Raw genomic sequence first — 19,065 nt, 5'->3', positions numbered from 1 at the left:
ATCCTTGCTGTTTGGCCCTGACTGGCCTGGTATTTGCTATGTAGCCTAGGCATCATTGAATTCATAGATTCTTCCTGAGCTTCTGGTGCCACTGTCACCGTTGTTATTATTATTATCATTATTAGAAAAGTAATAGTAATTATTATTTTCTTTTAAAGAAGTTTGTTTTCCTTTAGAAGAGAAGATTTGAGCTTTAATAAAAAGGTCCTTTTTATTGTAAATTTTACTACATTCCATATGTGCACATTCTGCCACAAAGGAAAAACAGCACTAATGTAATCAGGTGAGCGGTCTTTACATTGGCCAGCCTGGCAGTATTACAGAGACATCAGACACTTATTAGAATGTCAGGATATGAAGTTATCACTCATCTAATTTTAATGTTTCAGATGATTATAAAGGACAAATGTGACGGAAGCACTACAGCATTCTATACATTTTAGTGAGCATAAGGACTTAGTGATACCTATTTCCTTTCTTTTTGATTTTGTGTGTTTGTGATTGTCCAATTAAATATTTCCCAAGCCTGATAGCAGTAATGTACACCTTTAATCCCAGCACTCGGGAGGTAGAGCCAAGCGGATCTCTGTGAATTTGAGGCCAGCCTGGTCTACAGAGTGATTTCCATACAGGATAGCCAAGGCTACACAGAGAAACCCTGTCTCAAAAACCAGAACAAAACAAAACAAAACAAAACAAAACAAAACACCCCCAAACCCTCAAGTATATGACTGTCTTTTTTACATTTCAATGAAGACATAATAATTCAATGGATAATGAGTACTCTGGTTATAATATCTATGTTGCAGCTACAGCACAAGCAACAAACAACCCCCCCCCCCAAGAAAAAAAAACAAAGCAAAAACCAAAGCATAACCCAAAGCTTAAAATAATACACATTTTCTTGTGTCTCAGTTTTGAGGTTCAGGGTTTTGGATTGGGCTCAACAGCATTGTTCTACTCCACATGGTGGGTGTTACGTGGGGCCCCTTGGTTTTTAGCTAGTTTGGTCTCTGATGTCCGTGACAACTTCCACATCCCTAGTGCTTAGCTGAGGACTTCTACAAGGATGGCCTCAGCTGAGCCTTTCCCTCTGGTTCCTCAGACAAGAGAATGATGGTTGAACTTCAACACTTGATGACCATGGCTTCCAGTAGATGAGCCTTTGAGAGGACTGCTGTTCTTCAAGACTAGGCCTGAGCTGGTATGACATCACTTGTGCCTGGTCACAGGCACATACATCTCAGCGCCCAGTGGGAGGCATGCCCACAATTCTCCAGCTGTTTTTCATGTCCACAGGTGACATTAAAGATTACAGGGCATTTGGGAAGCAAGTTGCCCTTCCTAGATCATCAGTAGAGATGTATTCTATATTTTCAGAAGTAGTAATAGCAGTATTATACAGTATTCATTAGAAGCCTTTGCTCTATGCACACATTTTAAATTGCATGATGAAATGCTCAGTGGTTTACTGATTGTCACGTTTGAGTGTCCCATGTACAGTGCCCTTTACTTGTAGTGTTAACACTGGCATCGCAGGTCTTTCGTCTCTAGTACAGGTTTGCTTCACAAAGAATACCGAGCCCCCTTTCTCCCAATCATGTCTCTTTCTCTACGGGACTCAAGGGAAGCTGGAACAAGATATAAATGTCCAACTGTAGACAAATAGCAGTAGATAACCAGGATCTGGTAACTAGTGAATAAATACATCCCCGCCCACCCTGTGACTAAAGCCCCAAACACAGGAATCTCTTCCACGCCTTCATTTGTAACTCATCAGTATCCACCTTTAAAATGCGTCCTGAATCTGTTCACTTTTGCTGCTCTCTCATCTCTTTTAATTCAGGCTGACATTGTTTTTTTGATAACCCACCAATTAAGTCTGTTTTCTTCTAACCCTCTTCCAGTTCTTTCTGCATTCCGCAGTCATTTGCAAGTCATGATGAATCAGCTCTTACTTTCCCCTTCCTGGTGCCTCTGCTGAGTGTAGCCCACGGAGGTCACCCCACAGGGCAGGCCTTGTGTGCTTCTTCAACCAGCCCCTTCCCCACGGCCTCCCACCAGCTTTGCCTCTCTTCTCTCTGCTTCCGGCATCTTGGTATCTTCGCTGCTGTCTCTGCAGGAGATGCCATCGCCTTGGGTTTGTGTGACAAAGACTTGTCACTCAGGTTTCTGCTTGTCATTGCTCCAGAGAGGCGTCACTTACTCACTTGAAAGTGCCAATGCGTCCATTCTCAGTACTTTCTCATTTGTTTTCACCATAGACTGTTAATTGATGGGTTCTTCGTCTTCCTTCTCCCAAGCAGCCTTGTTTCTGGCTGGTCTCTCTCTCTCTCTCTCTCTCTCTCTCTCTCTCTCGTTTGTTTTGTTTTTCGAGACAGGGTTTCTCTGTGTTGCTTTGCGCCTTTCCTAGAACTCACTTGGTAGCCCAGGCTGGCCTCGAACTCACAGAGATCCGCCTGGCTCTACTAGAATTAAAGGCGTGCGCCACCACCGTCCGGCTGATGTGTCTCTTGTGGGTAGGTACAGAGTGGGTCTTCTGTTGGAAAGAGAACGATGGCTTCAGAAAATAAAGCTGGGTAGAGAACATTTTCAGGAGTTCTTAAGTTGATTTTTAGGGAAAGGGATTCTTTTTCCAGGATATGATTTTTAGACCAGTGATGTGTACAGTAAAAATCACTGCTGGAGAACTGTAAGAAAAGACAGTGAGACTTCAGTTTAAAGGTCTGTGTGAACCTGGAGTGGTAGTTTAAAGTGCTCCGCTGGCCAGGCTGATAGGCGTACTTGTTTCAAGTCTGAGGCCTGAGAGGGAGAGCTGTGGCAACCCAAGTGAGCAGGATGGAGTACTGGCTACGTACAGAAACTTCAGTCTTTGGGCAGCCTTGTTTACAGCTTGACTTGGGAGGCCGTTGTAGTAGACTGCGGTTTCCAAAGTGGTCCACTCAACATTGTCACTGTGGACGGCAAGGGACTAACTAGTACCATCTGTTTACATGTATGGTATGTATGTAAGGCACATACATTTATGTATTCCTTTCATTTTTATTTTCTTTTGTAATCCAGACTGGTTGAACCTCTGCAAACTTACTCTCACCCTAATCTCCTGCCACCACCTCCCAAGTACCTGTGTGACACCACACCTGGCTTTGTTATTTTTTAATGTGTTTAGTTTAAATCTTAATTCATTCCATTCATTCATCTATCTATCTATCTGTCTATCTATCTATCTATCTATCTATCTAGGAGAAAGTGAGTAGGACATATTTTAAGGATATAGTATACACTACTACATGTATGTAACCTAAAATAAGTCCAATTGGGCATGGGGTTTAAAACACTTTATTGATGGGGATGTGTCAGGCAAACCAGGTGGACTCAGTATTTGGGTCACAAGAGTTCTGCACTGACAGCACATGACCCAGCTACAGAAATGCTGCCTGCTCATGCTGCCACAGTGGGCCAGCTTCAGCCAGCTCTGTGTCAGTTTGACTCAGGAGAGAACCAGGTCACCCATGGGCTCACAGCGTTTTTGCTATGGTTGACACATTACTTCTGCTCACACTTTCACTGGCCAAAGTGAGTCTCAGGGCTCCACCTGGACAGTCCTTCCGCAGGAGGAGGCTATGCGTGGCTCAGCAGCAATGCAGCCTATACACATGTGCCTCTGCTTCCCCAGTTATGGTGCTGATGCTTGGTGATCTAAAGTTCTTAATTCTCTTTCAAAATCTCCAGCAAGCCGTTTTCCTAGTTTCAGATTTGATGAATATAAAATGAAACAAAATGAAATGAAATGAAATGAAATGAAATGAAAGGAAATGAAAGGAAACCAAACCAAACCAAACCAAACCAAACCAAACCAAACCAAACCAAACCAAACAACCAAACCAAACCAAACCAAACCAAACCAAACCAAACCAAACCAAACCAAACAACCAAACCAAACCAAACCAAATAACCAAACCAAACCAAACCAAACAACCAAACCAAACCAAACCAAACCAAACCAAACCAAACCAAACCAACTAAAACTATCTAGTCAAAATTCTTAGTTCTGTTAGGAAGGCAGCATGCAGGGGTGCCAGCTGTGGGGCTTACCTCTAGGGCAAGAGCTGCAAGCAGTTAACTTCTGCTGATAGACGGAGAGTTAGTCTTCCCCAGGGATAACACTGCTGGGTGATTATCTAATACCAAGTGGCCAGACCTAGGAATACACATGCGGGCAACACTGGACAGACTCAGCAGGTTGTATTTATGTGTTTATTCTTTTATATATTTATGTAACAACATGGTTAAAGAAGAGAGGCCCTGTAAATTTGAGGGTGAGGGTAGGGGAGGAACATGGGAGGTGTAGGAGGAAGGAGAGGAAGGGAGCAAATGATGAAATTCTATTTTAATTAAAATAAAAACCTCATGTCCTTTGGCTCTATTACTATTCTTTTTAATGGTTCCACTCTATCAGTTTTTACTTACAATTTCTGGTAGCAGAAAGCAGGAAGGCAAAACTTAATCTTGTCTTGCTCTTTCAGAGGGTGAGTATGTTTTATGATTGTTGTAGGTAATCTCTTTAAGGAAAACTTGAGCAGATAAAACATGCTCACATTTCCCAGGAGAGAACAGGAGAAAAGACGATATGCAGGGTTATTTTAGAAATTTGAAATAATCAAGTTGATAGTAGTTTATGCTAGCTAGTAAAGTTTCAGATAGTCACTTTGTATTTTTAGTGAGAACTTCCTTTCTTAAATTTTAGTTGTAACTAAGTAGATAAATGAAAGTCTAGGGTATGAATGACAAATGGGTGACTTAAATATTTTATTAGATTATTTTATCTTACATATTCAACTGTTTTGCCTGCATGTATATTTCATGTATATAGAGCTCAAGAGAGATCGTTGGATCCATGGGAACTGGAATGATGGATGGTTGTGAGCTATAATGTGGGTGCTGGGAACCAAACCTGGGTCCTCTACAAGAGCAGTATTTCCAGCTCCTGAGTGAACATTTTAATTCACCGAGGGAAATATGATATTTATTCACAGCAGGAAGTGACATGCATTTTTAGATTAAATGTATTTGATTACTTTGAAAGGGTGCATTACTTTTATCTTCTTTTGTATACTGGAGAGTGAACTTAGTGCCTTGTAGGTGCTGGGATGTTCCTGATTTCATAAGTTCCAATATAAGAACGATTAGACAGCTTTCTTCTTTTTGGAGCATAGGTTTCAGTGAAAGAAAGTCTTATTCCATTCTTTAATCACTTTATCTAGTTACTTTTAAAAGTTCTTGAGTTCATTTTTAATTGTCTGGATTTTGTGTCTAAGGCAGCAGTCTGTTTGGACAAGTGAAGTCTCTTGTAACTGTAGTCTTGTTTCTTGAGGCCTCTGAACACTGCTGTGAGCTTCCCTGGCGTTTTCTTTGTAAGCAGTTAAGAACTGATCTGTTTGGCTGATATAGTTGCTAATATTAGAAGGTACCATATTACACTGTTAGTGGTTCCTATGCACTGATGTGTCTAGAAGCTAGTATCTTCTCAGGATGGGAGCCTTCCTGCGTGTTCACAGGAAGCTTCTTTCTTGGTTGCTGTCACAAGCCATTGTAAAAGAGCGGGTTGGTGCCCTTGCTCCTAACTGCAGTATGATAAGTTATTTTGGCGTACAACAGGACACCTAAGCAGTTGTTACCATTCATGGTGGCGACATCAGCATGCACATTAAAATTTCAAATAAGCGCAGGAGAAAGTAGGATTTAAATTGGCTCCTCACTCTTGGTCAAGGGTTACAGTACCAGGTATCGGTTGCCCCTGTCAGGAAGCTGTTGGTTACCTTTCTAACAATTATACCGCAGCTGTACCACAGGTGTATATTGTGAATCTGATTTTTATTGCAGCTCCTGAAATTTGCAGTAAATGGATGGGACGGAAACATATTATACACAGTGAGGTAACCCAGATACACAAAAGCATGCTTTTTAGATTGTGGTTTTACATTATTTGGTATTTGTAGAAACCTGGCAGGTCAAAAGGGGCCATTGCAGGGGGAGGGGGAAGGCCACTGAAGGAAGTAGGTTAATAAGAGATGTGGAAAAGACAGGGAATGATAGGCAGAGGGATAGAGCTAGGGCAAAACAGGATGGTGAGGAGAGAGAACTAACACAAGGATGCTTGATTCCTGTTTTTAAGTAGCTGAATAAAATTGCATTAAATTTCACATTTCCTTTATCCATTCATCAGCTGATGGACATCTGGCTGTTTCTGTTTCTAGCTTTTATGATCAGAGCAGTGATGAACATGGATGGACATGTGCCTCTGTGGTAGGATATAGGCATATATGCTCAGGTGTGTGCTCAGGGGCGGCACAGCTGGATCATAGGATAGTTCTGTTTCTCACTTTCTGAGATACCTCCACAGCTTGTATTCCTGCTAGGAATGAGTAGGGCTCCCCACATCCTTGTCACCATGTGTTTTCTGAATCTTAGCACTGGAGAGGCTGGTGGAGAACAGTTGAGTGAAGCCAGCCTGGGTCACACAGGAAGACACTAGCAAACAGACCAAGTACAAGTTAGAGCCTGGTGTTTGTTGCTTACTCGTGACTGCTGGCTGCTGTGCCTTACTGTTTGAGGTGTGAGCTACCACTGCCTGTGCTTCTGGAGAATAGTGATGAGGATGTCGTGTGATGTAGTACTCCAGGTACGTCTGTCTGTACCTTCTTCTTTCTAATGGGAGAGATTTGCTTTCTCTTTCTAAAAGACTAAAAAACACTATGAGTATAGGTGTTTTGCCTGCATGTATGTCTGTGCACCACATTTGTGCAGTGCCCGTGAAGGCCAGAATACGATGTCAGATCCCCTGGAACTGGAGTTAGAGAAGATGGTGAGACACCACGTGGGTGCTGGGAAGTGAATCCAGGTCCTCTGGAAGATGACTCAGTGCTCTTAGCTGCTGAGTCATCTCTCCAGCCCCGTCTTTGTGTATGGAAGTTTAGAATTTTTATCCACTCAGTCCTGTCAGTCTTTTTATGAGGATATAATCAGCACACAATAATAAAATGCTAGTTCCTCGAAAAAGTAATATTTTAAGTTTCAAGTATTGTATGTGACTAAAAGTCTGAGAAATAAGCTAACCATTCTTAACTTTAATAGATATTTTAATAAATAGCATAACTCTTGATTTGGTTAATGCTTACATTTAGTCTTTGTTTGTTTGTTTAAGTTAGTATCTCACTATGTAGCTTAGCTGCCATGAATTCATGTCATGTGCTCAGCTTCCCCAGTTCTGAGATGATAGATGTCACTACGCCTGGACTTAACCTGAACTTTTCTGTTTCTTTTCTTCCGATTATTGCACTTTCCTTCTCTATTATTTTTATTTTTAAAGGCTATTTTATGTAGCCCATGCTCATCTTAACCTCATTAGGTCGACAAGCGTGACCTTCAATTTCTGATCCTCCTGCCTCTACCCCTGTGTGCTGGCATAGAAGCATGCCTCCATGCATGGGTTTATGTATTGCTAGGGTCTGAACCCAGTCTCACCGAGTAAGCACACTACCAACTGTGAGCTATAGGCCCTTCGCTGCTGTTCTTTCTATGAATCTCTTCAGATATTGACAGAAGGAAACCTTGGGAAATATTCAAGTTAAATTTTCTCCCATGTTTTGCCTTCACTGGGGCAATAATGATTTAGCAATCATTGGGGATGGCAAGATAATTAGTATATTAACAAGTTTTTACTAAAGTGTGGAATGGTCTCTACAGTAGAAACTGCTTTACTGGAACTGAAGAAGTGTAAGTTTGCAAGCCTCATCAGATGTGTTTCCTCTCAGATAAGTGATGAAGAGAAGACCCTCCGAGAACAGGACATCATTGCATCCTCGCCAAGCCTAAGTGGGGTGAGGTGGGAATCGGAGTCAGTTTATAAGGTATGTAAACATTTACTCACGTGTCATGTTAGCTTTACCTGCAGTTTAAACTCACATCCGTGTAGCCCCTCCCACTTCCTTGTGTGGCTAGATCTGGTTGTCACACTCAGGAATCGCCCAGTGCTGGGCCACGCTCCACCCAGACATCCTCCTCACTTTGTTGGGGTTCTGACTGCACCCCGGGCCATTGTGTTGAAGGAAAGCCTTCTGGGCATTGTTGGGCTCCTGCGTATGGTGTGGGGCTGCCTCCCTCTTCTCTCTAGTACTCTAGTACTCTTCTGGTGCTTCGCCAGAAACCACTGTACTGGCTGGGTTTGTGTCAGTCTGACACAAGCTGGAGTCGTGGGGGGAAGGAGCCTCAGTTGAGAAAAGGGCTCCGTGAGCTCCAGCTGTAGGGCATTTTCTTAGAGCTCAATGTGGGAGGGCCCTTGCCCATTGCGGGTGGAGCCATCCCTGGTCCACAGTCCTGGGTTCTATAAGAAAGCAGGCTGAGTAAGCCATGTGAGCAAGCCAGTAAGCAGCACCCCTCCATGGCCCCTGCATCAGAGGAAGCTCCAGGTTCCTGCCCTGCTTGAGTTTCTGTCCTGACTTCCTTTGGTGATGAACAACAGTGTGGAAGTGTAAGCCAAATAAACCCTTTCCTCCCCAACTTGTTTTTTGGTTGTGGTGTTTTGTCTCAGTAGTAGACAGCCTACCGAAGACAACTCCCTCGGCAGTGCTTCCGCACACTTTGGCTTATGTCTTTGTGTCATCTGTGAGCCTACTCTGCTTTCCTATGGGGATGGCTTTCTGAACCTAGTTCAGCTTCTCTGCTGGGCCACCTCGGTTTCCTCTGTCCTCTCAGCAGAGACCTTCTTTCTGAGAGCCTACCAGATAACTTGGGAATAAATAGCTGTGGAGGGGAAGAAGAAAATCTGAAATTAACTGAAAACTTGGTAACCGCCTTTGGAAATGATATACAGATAGTCACGGCAAACTTGGAAGTACAGCTTTCTTCCTTACCTACTTACTTAATTTTATACACAGGCTCCCTCCCCCTTTTATTCATTTTTATTTTTTATTTTTAGATTTGAGGCAGTGTCTCAGCAAGTTGACCAAGTTGGTCTTGCCCAGGCAGGACATGAATTTGTGATCCTCCTGCCTCAGTGTTCTGAATAGCTGGAATTAAAGGCCTGGCTCTCATGCCCAGGTTGAATGCTTGAGGTCTTGCCTCCATATTAGCTCTCTGTACCTTTTTCTTTTTCTTCACATTGAGCTGTCATCCAGCCTTCTTCCAAGCTTAGTGTATGAGGATTGGTCTTTGACTCACACTACACGTTTCCATTGCTGGACCGTCACAGCATCCATTGCTCTGTCTGCCTGGGTGTTTTTGTTTTCTGTGGTCACCACAGTAAGCTGGAGGCCTAGACTGTTACAGCAAAGGATGCAGGGGGGTCATTTAGCTTCTCTTCTTTCCTTTCTCAGTTTACAGATTTGTCCTCTGAGGCTCAGAGGACTTTATCTCACTCACTAAATCACAAGCCAGTGGCAGACTAGAATAGATTCTAGACTTGGACTAGAGCTTGCTTCCAAATGCTGTCCTCTGCTCTTGCCTGCATTGTGCTGACCCTTCTGCCCTGTGCCTCTGCTGGGTCTGGTGAACCTCCTGTGGCAAGCCACAGCACGCATGGCTCCCTGTGGAGAGCTTTGTTCCACAGGTGTTTCTTCCTGCCTTTAGTAAGTTCTTCCTGCCTTTAGTAAGTTATTAACTCTTTGGGGACATGGACTATGTTGTTTGTAGTCATGGGAAGCAGTACATTTGTCAAGAGCTTTCTAGTTAAAAGACATGTGATTGCAGGCTGGAGACGTTCCTCAATGGTTATGAACATATATTATTCTACCAGAGGACCCAGGTTCGGTTCCCAGAACTCATATTTAGTAGCTCACAACTGCCTGTAAGTTCAGCCCTGGGGATCCAACACCCTGTCTAGACTTTAGACAGTGTATTAACATGTGCTCATACCCCCCCCCCCACACAAACATACACATATAAACATAATTTTAAAATAAAATAAAATAAAAAATATTTCAATGACACATGATCTGTTCAGAGTGTGAGGTGTCGTCAGATGTACCACATTGCAGACAGATTTCAGTGTCTCCCAAGACTGGATGAGTAGACAACTTGGGAAACTTTTCATTGAAGTTTTTGCTCATTTTCAAAAGAATGAAAAAAAGATTTTCCAGAATAATGATTTTCACAGTCAACTAAGATCACGTTATGTTTCTCTCTTAAGTGGTGGGACAATTCATAGGGCTTAATCTCTGTTTCATTTTAAAATAAATACTAAATGCTTCAGGCAGATATTTAACATAAAACTGAAGGGTCATTATTTTCAATGTCTCGGTGTTGAGAGGCTTTTCACATGTGCTTCTCCAGTGGAGGAATAGAAACTTAGATGAACAGATTTGGAATTGACTTCAATTACAAGTAATTTTTAGCACTGGATACTTTTTAAAGGAAATTAGAAAAACACTGTTTGACATAAAATTCTGAATCTGTCATGAGGTGAGTATAGCATGTTTAGAGACTTTGAAGTAGAAATTTGAAATTTTGGGGTTTATAATTCAGAAATTTGTAGGTTATAACTAAAAGACCACATTCTTTTTTGGCTCTTTATTATTATTGTCACTGTCTTTTAAAATATGTACTCTAAAACATTTATTTATATACTATTAATTCTTCCTAATGTGAGCTGCTAAGACTAATGGATTTTGACTGAACGTTTGAAGTCTCAGAGCCATCTGGCAATAGAGACTGATCTGTTTCTCTGTTTCACTCTGAACCCAGATCCCCTTTGCTGACGCTCTGGACCTGTTCAGAGGAAGGAAGGTCTATTTGGAAGATGGCCTTGCTTATGTGCCGCTTAAAGACATTGTGGCCATCATCCTGAATGAGTTCAGAGCTACGCTGTCTAAGGCTTTGGCAGTAAGTGTTCCAGTTTACTTCTTTATTTGACATCATTATAAATCCCCGATGATTTTGTTTTGTGCTCATTTATGGAGTAAGTTAATTTAATTTAATTTTTGTAGTGACATTTTGATTGCCTGTGGTATTATGTTGTTAATTGTGGAATCCTAGGTTTTGATGTTAGTCTCCACACATAGTTTTGTTATTGCTTCTTCTAATAGCACTAAGGGGTAACTGACTAATTATGGCAGTGGCCTCTCTAGGTTAGTCATCAAATCCTTTCTGTTTGGAGATGGATTTCATATGTGCTTCTTAAAAGCACTGTGGCCATTGGTGGAAATAACCCTTAGGTTTCTGTTGTGAATTGCGATGTTTTTACAGCAGAGGGCATTTTAGAAGCAAGTTTTGGTTTTCTTATTTTGTGGTGTTGGGAGTTGAAACCTAGGGCCTTGTGCTTGCCGGGGAGGCATCTACAACTGAGCTGTGTGCCCACAGCCCTAGGAGAAAGTGTTTATATTTCAGTACTAAAAACAGTGACAGGCTACTGCTGAGGAAGTAGCCCAGGATTATGTGACATAATTGAAGAGCTGTGTTGAATAAATGACAGTATATTCAGTTTGTTGAAGTCTTTCTTCAGTGTGATGACACTTGGCTTTTAATCTAGGTCAGTTTTTTATGTTTTTTTGTTCTAAATGTGGAAGAGTACTTCAGAGTCAAAGGGTAACCGTGAAGCTCTAATGACAGTTGTATGAACATGTGCTGAGCTTTCCTTTTGAGCCAAAATTGTAGTGTTTTCTGGTATAAATAATTATTATTAACCCTCTAGGGTCACTTAAGCATGCATCATTCAGTTCTGTTAGCATTTGAGAAGACTACAATATTTATTCTTTTTATTAGGTGAGGCAGTTTATGGAACATGTAACTGTTTTTCCATGAAAATGTGCATGTGTGGGTATGTGGTGTTAATGATGGAACTGAGGGCCTTTATGTGCTAACACATGGTTTACTTCTGAATTATACTCTCCACTCTGAGGAGATATTTGGCTGTTAATATTCTTTCTTCATCCATAATTACCATCATACATTATAAACTTTTATTATGGTTGATGCTCTTAAATTTGTAGCCAGAAGTTTTCCTATGTCCCGCCTGGTCCCGCATCAGCTTGGTCCCAAGTAAACACACAGAGGCTTATATTAATTACAAACTATATGGCCTATGGCTTCAGCTTCTGGCTAGCTAATCTTTCATCCTAACCCACTCCTATTAATCTATATGTTGCCACGTGGCCATGGCGTTTCTGGTCTGCTGGCATCTTGTTGCTCCTTCAGCAGCAGCTGGCGTCTCTTTCTTTCCGCCTTTCTTCTCTCTGTATTTCTGCTTGGATTTCCCGCCTGGCTGTAAGCTTTTTTGCCATAGGTCAAAACAATTTTATTTATGATCCAATTGGAGCCACACATATTCATAGCATACAGAAAGACATCCCACAGCATAAATTGTTTGTTCATTTCTCTGTGATGTACTCTGTTCCACAGTGTATTTATGAATAAGAATAGTGACTTTACCACTATGGACCTGTTTGTTGGCTGCCATTCTCTTTCTTTTGTGGTTCTTGTTTTTCAATTTGTTGATGTTTTGGACAGCACTTCTTTGTGTGAAATAGGTACATTCTTTTCACATTGACATTAGACAGCAGCGAATGCTGTCCACTAAATCTAGTAGTGGCTCCTATTCTCCATAGTCACCAAAACCATCACCATGTTTCTGAAAGCTTTGGGGATGTGGGCATCAACCTTGAGGCGGTTGAGGCTCCTTCCTCAATTCTGTTTACAGAAAGTGTCCCGATGCTTCCCTGCTTCAGAGGTTGCAGTACACGCTGTCTTTCACTCCAGCTCCCCAGGTGCTGGTCATGGAAACGGATCTGTGGTATCTTAAACAATAATGGAGTGTGTTGGTCCAGAAGTTGTATGAGTGACACTAGTGTCCCCATTAGTGTCCAGCTGCTTCTCTGCAGTTGACTTACCTGTATGCAGGAGAGGTCCCACTTCCCTCAGTAGACTCCCTGCTGCCGCAGTGAAGCCATTTTCATTGTGTCTTTCTCCCTCACTGAAGTGTAAGCTCTTTGAGAGTAAGGGCTCTGTCTGCCTTGATGAAGCTTCTTTTGAGTTTAGTATCTGGTACTCGATCATATTGAGTACAATTCTACAGAACTGATAGATACTGTAGAAGAAAGGACCCCCCCCCCACTATTTATTGTGTACACTCTTTGAATATTATTTACCATCTCTTTGATAGTCACTACAAGCTTCTGACAGACAGGGATTGTAATCCACATCACACAGATGAGGAAAATGTAGCCGGGCACACACTGGCTAGCAACTGGTATAGCCAGGTTTGTGTTTGTAACTTTCAGGAATGGTGGATGGTAGCTGTGCTATTGTAAGGGATTGTATAATGAGGGGGTTTATCTCTTTACACTCTGAGAAAATATACCAGCTGTACAGTAGGTGAAATGTGTGAGTTGGGATCCGGTAGATGATTAGAAGTTAGGTGAATGATGAGAGGTTATTTTCTTGTCTCACCCAACAATCTAAGAAGGTGTAGCCCCTCCCGTGATGATTTATTTCTTAATAACATTTTACTTATTTATCTATACATTATTTTATATACCACAGATCTTATACTTAGATAAACATAATTTATTTTCTCATAAAGCTTATATTCTAATGGCAGATAGATAATTACTAAACACACACACACACACACACACACACACACACACACACACAGAGAAAAGTCTGTTGTGGACAGGAAATGTCATTAGCGCTGAGGCCTCAGGGAGGGAGCACTGATGTTCTCTCAGTTGACAGGCCAGTGCTGTAGAAGCATGGTGAGCTAGAAGTGAGTGAGGTAAGACTTCAAGGGCTGGATGTAGGAAGCTGAGTGAAACAGGGCAAAGAAGTTGTGTTTTTATCTTACTGTAGGCTATGGATTGGAAGTTTGGGATAAGGGATGATGTGGCCTGACAATTTCTGACGTAGGTTACTTTGGAGGTATGGGACAAGTGGAAGCAGGAGGACTCATTTGGAAATTCCTCATATTTATTCAGATGAGTTTATTAATTTATCTATATCAAACTAACCTTGCCTTTCTGGGATGAAGCCAACTTGGCCATAATGTGTAATTTTCTCAATGTGTTGCTGAATTCTGTTTGCGAGGGTTTTGTTACAAATCTTTCCACGTGTCTCAGTCACTGTTCTGCTGCTGTGAAGACACCCTGACCAAGGTAGCTTTTTTTTTTTTTTTTTTGGTTTTTTGAGACAGGGTTTTCCTGTGTAGCTTTGTGCCTTTCCTGGAACTCACTTGGTAGCCCAGGCTGGCCTTGAACTCACAAAGATCCGCCTGGCTCTGCCTCCTGAGTGCTGGGATTAAAGGTGTGTGCACCACCACTGCCCGGCTGCAAGGCAGCTTTTATAAAAGAACGTATTTAATTGGCAGATTGCTTACAGTTTCAGAGGTTTAGTTTATTGTCATCATGGCGGGAAGCATGGCAGCAGGTAGACATGGTGCTGGAGAAGGAACTGAGAGCTACATCCTGATACACTGGCAGAAAAAGCTAGAGTGGGTATGACATGGACTTTTGAAAATTCAAAGTTCACCCCCAGTGACACACTTCCTCCAACAAGGCCACACCTTCTAATCTTATCAAACAATGCCACTCCCTGGTGACTAAGCCACCATACCATCTGTGTTCATCAAAGACATTGGTCTGTAGTTTCCTTCCTTCCTCCCTCCCTCCCTCCCTTATATGGTATCAAGATGATACTGGCTTCATAGAATGAATTTGGTAGTGTTCCTTCACTTTCTATTTAATGGAACAAGCTAAGAGGAACTGGCATGAGGTCTTCAACAGATGCATAAAACATCACAAAGCAATACAAAGAATATGCCATAACCACTACTCATGATCCATCCCTGATAAGGGAATTCAAAATTACAGAAACTGAAATGTCTGAGAAGGAATTTAGAGCCTTATTGTTCAAGAGAATTAACCATCACTTATAAGAGTCAAATAGATGCATAAATTAAGGAAACTTATCCATGACGTTGACAAGATAGTGTCCAAAATGAACATAACAGTTAATAAATTGGTGATGAAAGTTCAAAATATGGAGGGGAAATTTGGCAAGGAGATTGAAACACTGAAGGAGATACTCAGATAAAAACCACAAGAGATATCTTTAACAGATAAGACCATGGAAAAGAATGTATTTCAGGGATGGAGGACAGAATCAAGACAATAATACAAACAGACATATATAAGGAAAAAAATTAAGGCATAATTCATAAAAAAGGATAATATTTTCCAAGAAGTCTGTGACACAAATTTGAGTATTGATGGTGTGGAAGGAGGAGCAGAGGTAAACTGAATGGAATGGACAGACTGTTTGGTGAAATTGTAGGAGAAAACTTTAGAAATGTATAGAAATAGGCTTTTAAGCACACGATGCTCATAGAACTCCAAGTAGACATGACCAGAGAAGAAATTCTCCATGACATATTATAGTTAGGGTGTCAGAGATACAAAGTAAAGAAATAATCCTAAAAGTAGGAGAAACACCAACTTACATACCAAGGCAGAAATATCAGGATTGCCCCAGGCTTTTCATCTGCAGTTGTAAAAAAGCAGGAATGAATGAGCTGTTTCAGGCTCTGAAAGTAAACAACTGAGAACCAAAAATGTTATATACTGCAAAGCCATCTTTCAAAACTGATGGAGAAATAAAAGAATTTCAAGACAAACACAAATAAAAGAATTCATGACAGCCATGCCAGCAGAAAGTTCTTAGAGGAATATTTATAGGAGGAAGATAGCATAACTTCAGACGGACAAACCAGATTCGGGGAAAAAACAATCGTATCAAACACAAGAGCTCAACAAACCTTTAAAACTAATATGGAAGCAGGAAAAGAAATAAGAAAAGTGAAGCAAACTAGAATACCGCCTATTTTAATTAGAGTTTCTGTTGCTGTGACAAAACATCATGACTAAAAGCAACTTTGGGAGGAAAGGGTTTATTTTGCTCACACTTCCACCTGCAGTCCATTATTAAAGGGAGCCAGAGTGGGGACTGCAGGCAGGAACCTGGAGGCAGGAACTGAAGTGGAGGCCATGGAGGAATGCTGCTTTCTGACCTGCTCCTCATGGCTTGCTCAGCCTGCTTTCTTATAGAACCCAGGGCCACCAGCCCAGGGCTAGTGCCACCCATAGTGAACTTGTCCCTTCCCCATCAATCATTAGTCAAGAAACAACACCAGGCCAATCTGATGGAGCATTTTCTCAATATGGAGCTTCCTATTTTGTCTATATAGGTTTAATATGGCTTCCAAACTCATGGAGTCCATTAGTGAAGGATACAGGTCTCCTGCCTAGTTCTAATGTAACATCTTGAGTTCAGTGCCTTTTTAATAGTCTGTTGCCTTTCCTAGGTCCAACCAAACTTCTCTAAGCACTTTAGTGGCTGTAGGGTAAAGATTATGCTGGAATCAACTTAATTATCTCTAATGCCCAATACCATGCCTTGTGAAGATTGGCTACCTAGGTCTGATGAATTGCCTGCGAGAACTGTATGTTTGGATGCATTTTGTTGGAAAAAAGAAATCAGAATGGATGCACTTCAGTTGTCTACAAAATGAGAACAAAGCCCCGGATATATGTGCCCAGAGTGATATATGTAGAACTGTCTGAACTCTCAATGACAGTTATTTCTGACTTCAGAAAGTCTACTCTTGTGTTTTTCTTTCTCCCTCATTTCTAGTAAAAGTCAGATAGTCCCACGTTCCTTTGTAAGTACTCCTGTCTCTAAGGTTATTGACCATATAAAGAATGATAGTCACCCATTGGAAAGCTTCCGTGCAGACTGCTTAGAGAGCAGTGGGTAGTTTACACACTGTGTCTTGTTTCTTTTAACTGAGTCTGTACTAACGAGTTTGTGAAGCACCGATTTTATTCCTGTTGCCTACTTGTGAGGAGAAAATGCCAGCAGATTCAGTTGCTAGGAAACACCTGATTACTGAAATAGTTCTATGAGGGGGTACTTGTAAATACAATTCTTCGACAGTTCTGCTCTTACAGAACAAAAATTATTTAGTCACTACAAAGAAGGATGCATCACCTGTTGGGTTTTCAATTTAAAAGTTTTTGAACAGGGGAACTAGTAATATGAAAAATGCTACAGGATTGATAGTGTTGAGGGTGTAATTTTATAACAGTGATAATTATGTACCTGCATGACTCTGAGTTCCAGTTCTCTGCTTCATCGTTAATGAGAGAAGAGCTAGAGAGGAGAGAAAACCTACACACGTGGCACATTAGAATTGACATCACAAGAAACGGTCAACTTTGTCTTATAGAAGGGGACTGACCACATAGTAGATTAAGTCACCTGTGTTTCTTCTTCACTCTGGTTGCTTAATCTGTGCCACAGAAAGCATATTGACAAGGAGTGTTTGGTTTTCTTTTGTAACTGATTGGCATTTATTTTTGTCGTAACTATAATTTTGTATTTTTGAACCCAAGTTCTTCACACACAAGGAAAACACTGTGCTACCGACTTTTCTCCCTAGCCCCTAGCAAAAGGATATTTATTTCATATCAATTCAGTAACTTTTCTTAAGTATTCAATGTGCCAGGCAAAACCCCTGCTGGGGAGACGAGTGTGATTGGTCTTTCAGGACACAGCAGTGGGGGAGGGATGGTGTATGGAGTAAAGAGACAGCAAACACTATACAGAGATGAACTTGGTCTGGGCCTTAATTGTTCAGAGGGCTTCAAAGATGTCAGCCTTGGCTTGAGTTTGGCTCTTTCTGAGCTGCAGGTGGTGGAGGGCAGGGAGTGGAAGACAGACGGCTGCTGTTTTCCCTTTAGTTTTTTCCTTGTCTGTACCCTGGACTGAGCCTCGTCACCAGTCTGCCCGCCAGCTCCATTCATCAGTTCAGGTTTCTAATCCTATGTGTTTGGCTTCACTGCCTGTCTATTTAATTGCACGCACACACGTAGAACTTTTTCAGGGAGTACAGAATCTGTCTTCTGATTTACACATGTTGAAAATTTGTGACTTAGAAATAAAATCCCTTGGAAGCTTTTCCCCTTATTTAAATAACCCTGTGAGGTTAGGTTGGCAGCTTGTGTTTTAGAAGGTGGAGTGAGACAGAAAATGTTTCCTCCAATGTGCTTGAGTAATTGGTAAATTCAAGGCTAAAAATGAAAACAAAAAAGGAAACTATGTCTAGTTGATTCTATAGAGAGAACTAAGGGTGATGTGACACACAGCTTGACTCCCACCAAAATTCACAGGGTCAGAGTTTTCTGTCTGCAGTCTATTTTTGTTTATTTACTTTAATGATGAAAAGCTTTGCATACATGGGAGTTTTGATTGCATGTGTGTCTGTGTATCATATGCATGCCTAATGACCGAGGAGGCTGGAAGAGGGTGTTGGATCCCCTAGGACTAGAGCTGCAGATGGGTGTGAGCAGCCATGTGGGTGCTGGGAACTGAACTCAGGTCCTCTGCAAGAGCAGAAAGTGTTCTTAACCACTGAGCATCTCTTCAGCCCCTCTTCTATGTTGTAATTACCTGTCTTATGTAGAATTTTTAGATGAATATAAAATAATAGGATCTCTTTAGGTTTGTCAAATAACCTTGTTATTTGTCCTTCCTCCCTCCTCCTCCTCTATTGATCTCATTCCTCCATCCCCCCTTGGCACCCCGTTCCCAGGTTTTTATTCCTCTGCCAGTTTTTTTTTTTTTTTATAACAATACATTTGTACACACAATTGTTGTGTGATAGACTTTTACTGTGGAGATGCACACACACATTCTACTCACCCAGATAAGGAGTCCATGACAGATGGAAGTATGGATACCACCAACGTCTGACTTGGTGAACCAATGAGTTTCACTGGAGGTATTTACAAGAACATGGGTAAAGGGTTACTCACAGGAGCAGAACTGACTCAAAGACAGCTGCATCACCAAAGCCACCCCAGCATGAGTGACAGATCACGAAAGCAGGACATCTTGAGTATGCTGCATAGTCTGCATGTAACTCAACAGGTTGGAGTGTCCTTTTCACGTGGCTTAGTTTGTATAAAACCACTTCACTGGTTTCTGGGTCTTCCAGGCAGCTGGTCTGCTCTCAGCCGT

General features: G+C 41.6%; 1 protein-coding gene across 1 annotated transcript in view; it reads left to right on the top strand.

Moving 5' to 3' along the window:
• Positions 1–19,065, top strand: part of Prim2 (DNA primase subunit 2) — a 224,475-nt gene that overhangs the window by 42,577 nt on the left and 162,833 nt on the right. The window contains exons 6-7 of the mRNA XM_036167828.1: positions 7,815–7,910; positions 10,741–10,878. Coding sequence (XP_036023721.1) covers positions 7,815–7,910; positions 10,741–10,878 — 234 coding nt within the window. The remainder of the gene's footprint in view (positions 1–7,814; positions 7,911–10,740; positions 10,879–19,065) is intronic.

Source organism: Onychomys torridus, chromosome 18, assembly GCF_903995425.1.
Source record: "Onychomys torridus chromosome 18, mOncTor1.1, whole genome shotgun sequence".
Taxonomy (NCBI): domain Eukaryota; kingdom Metazoa; phylum Chordata; class Mammalia; order Rodentia; family Cricetidae; genus Onychomys; species Onychomys torridus.
This window is presented reverse-complemented; position numbering and strand designations above follow the sequence as displayed.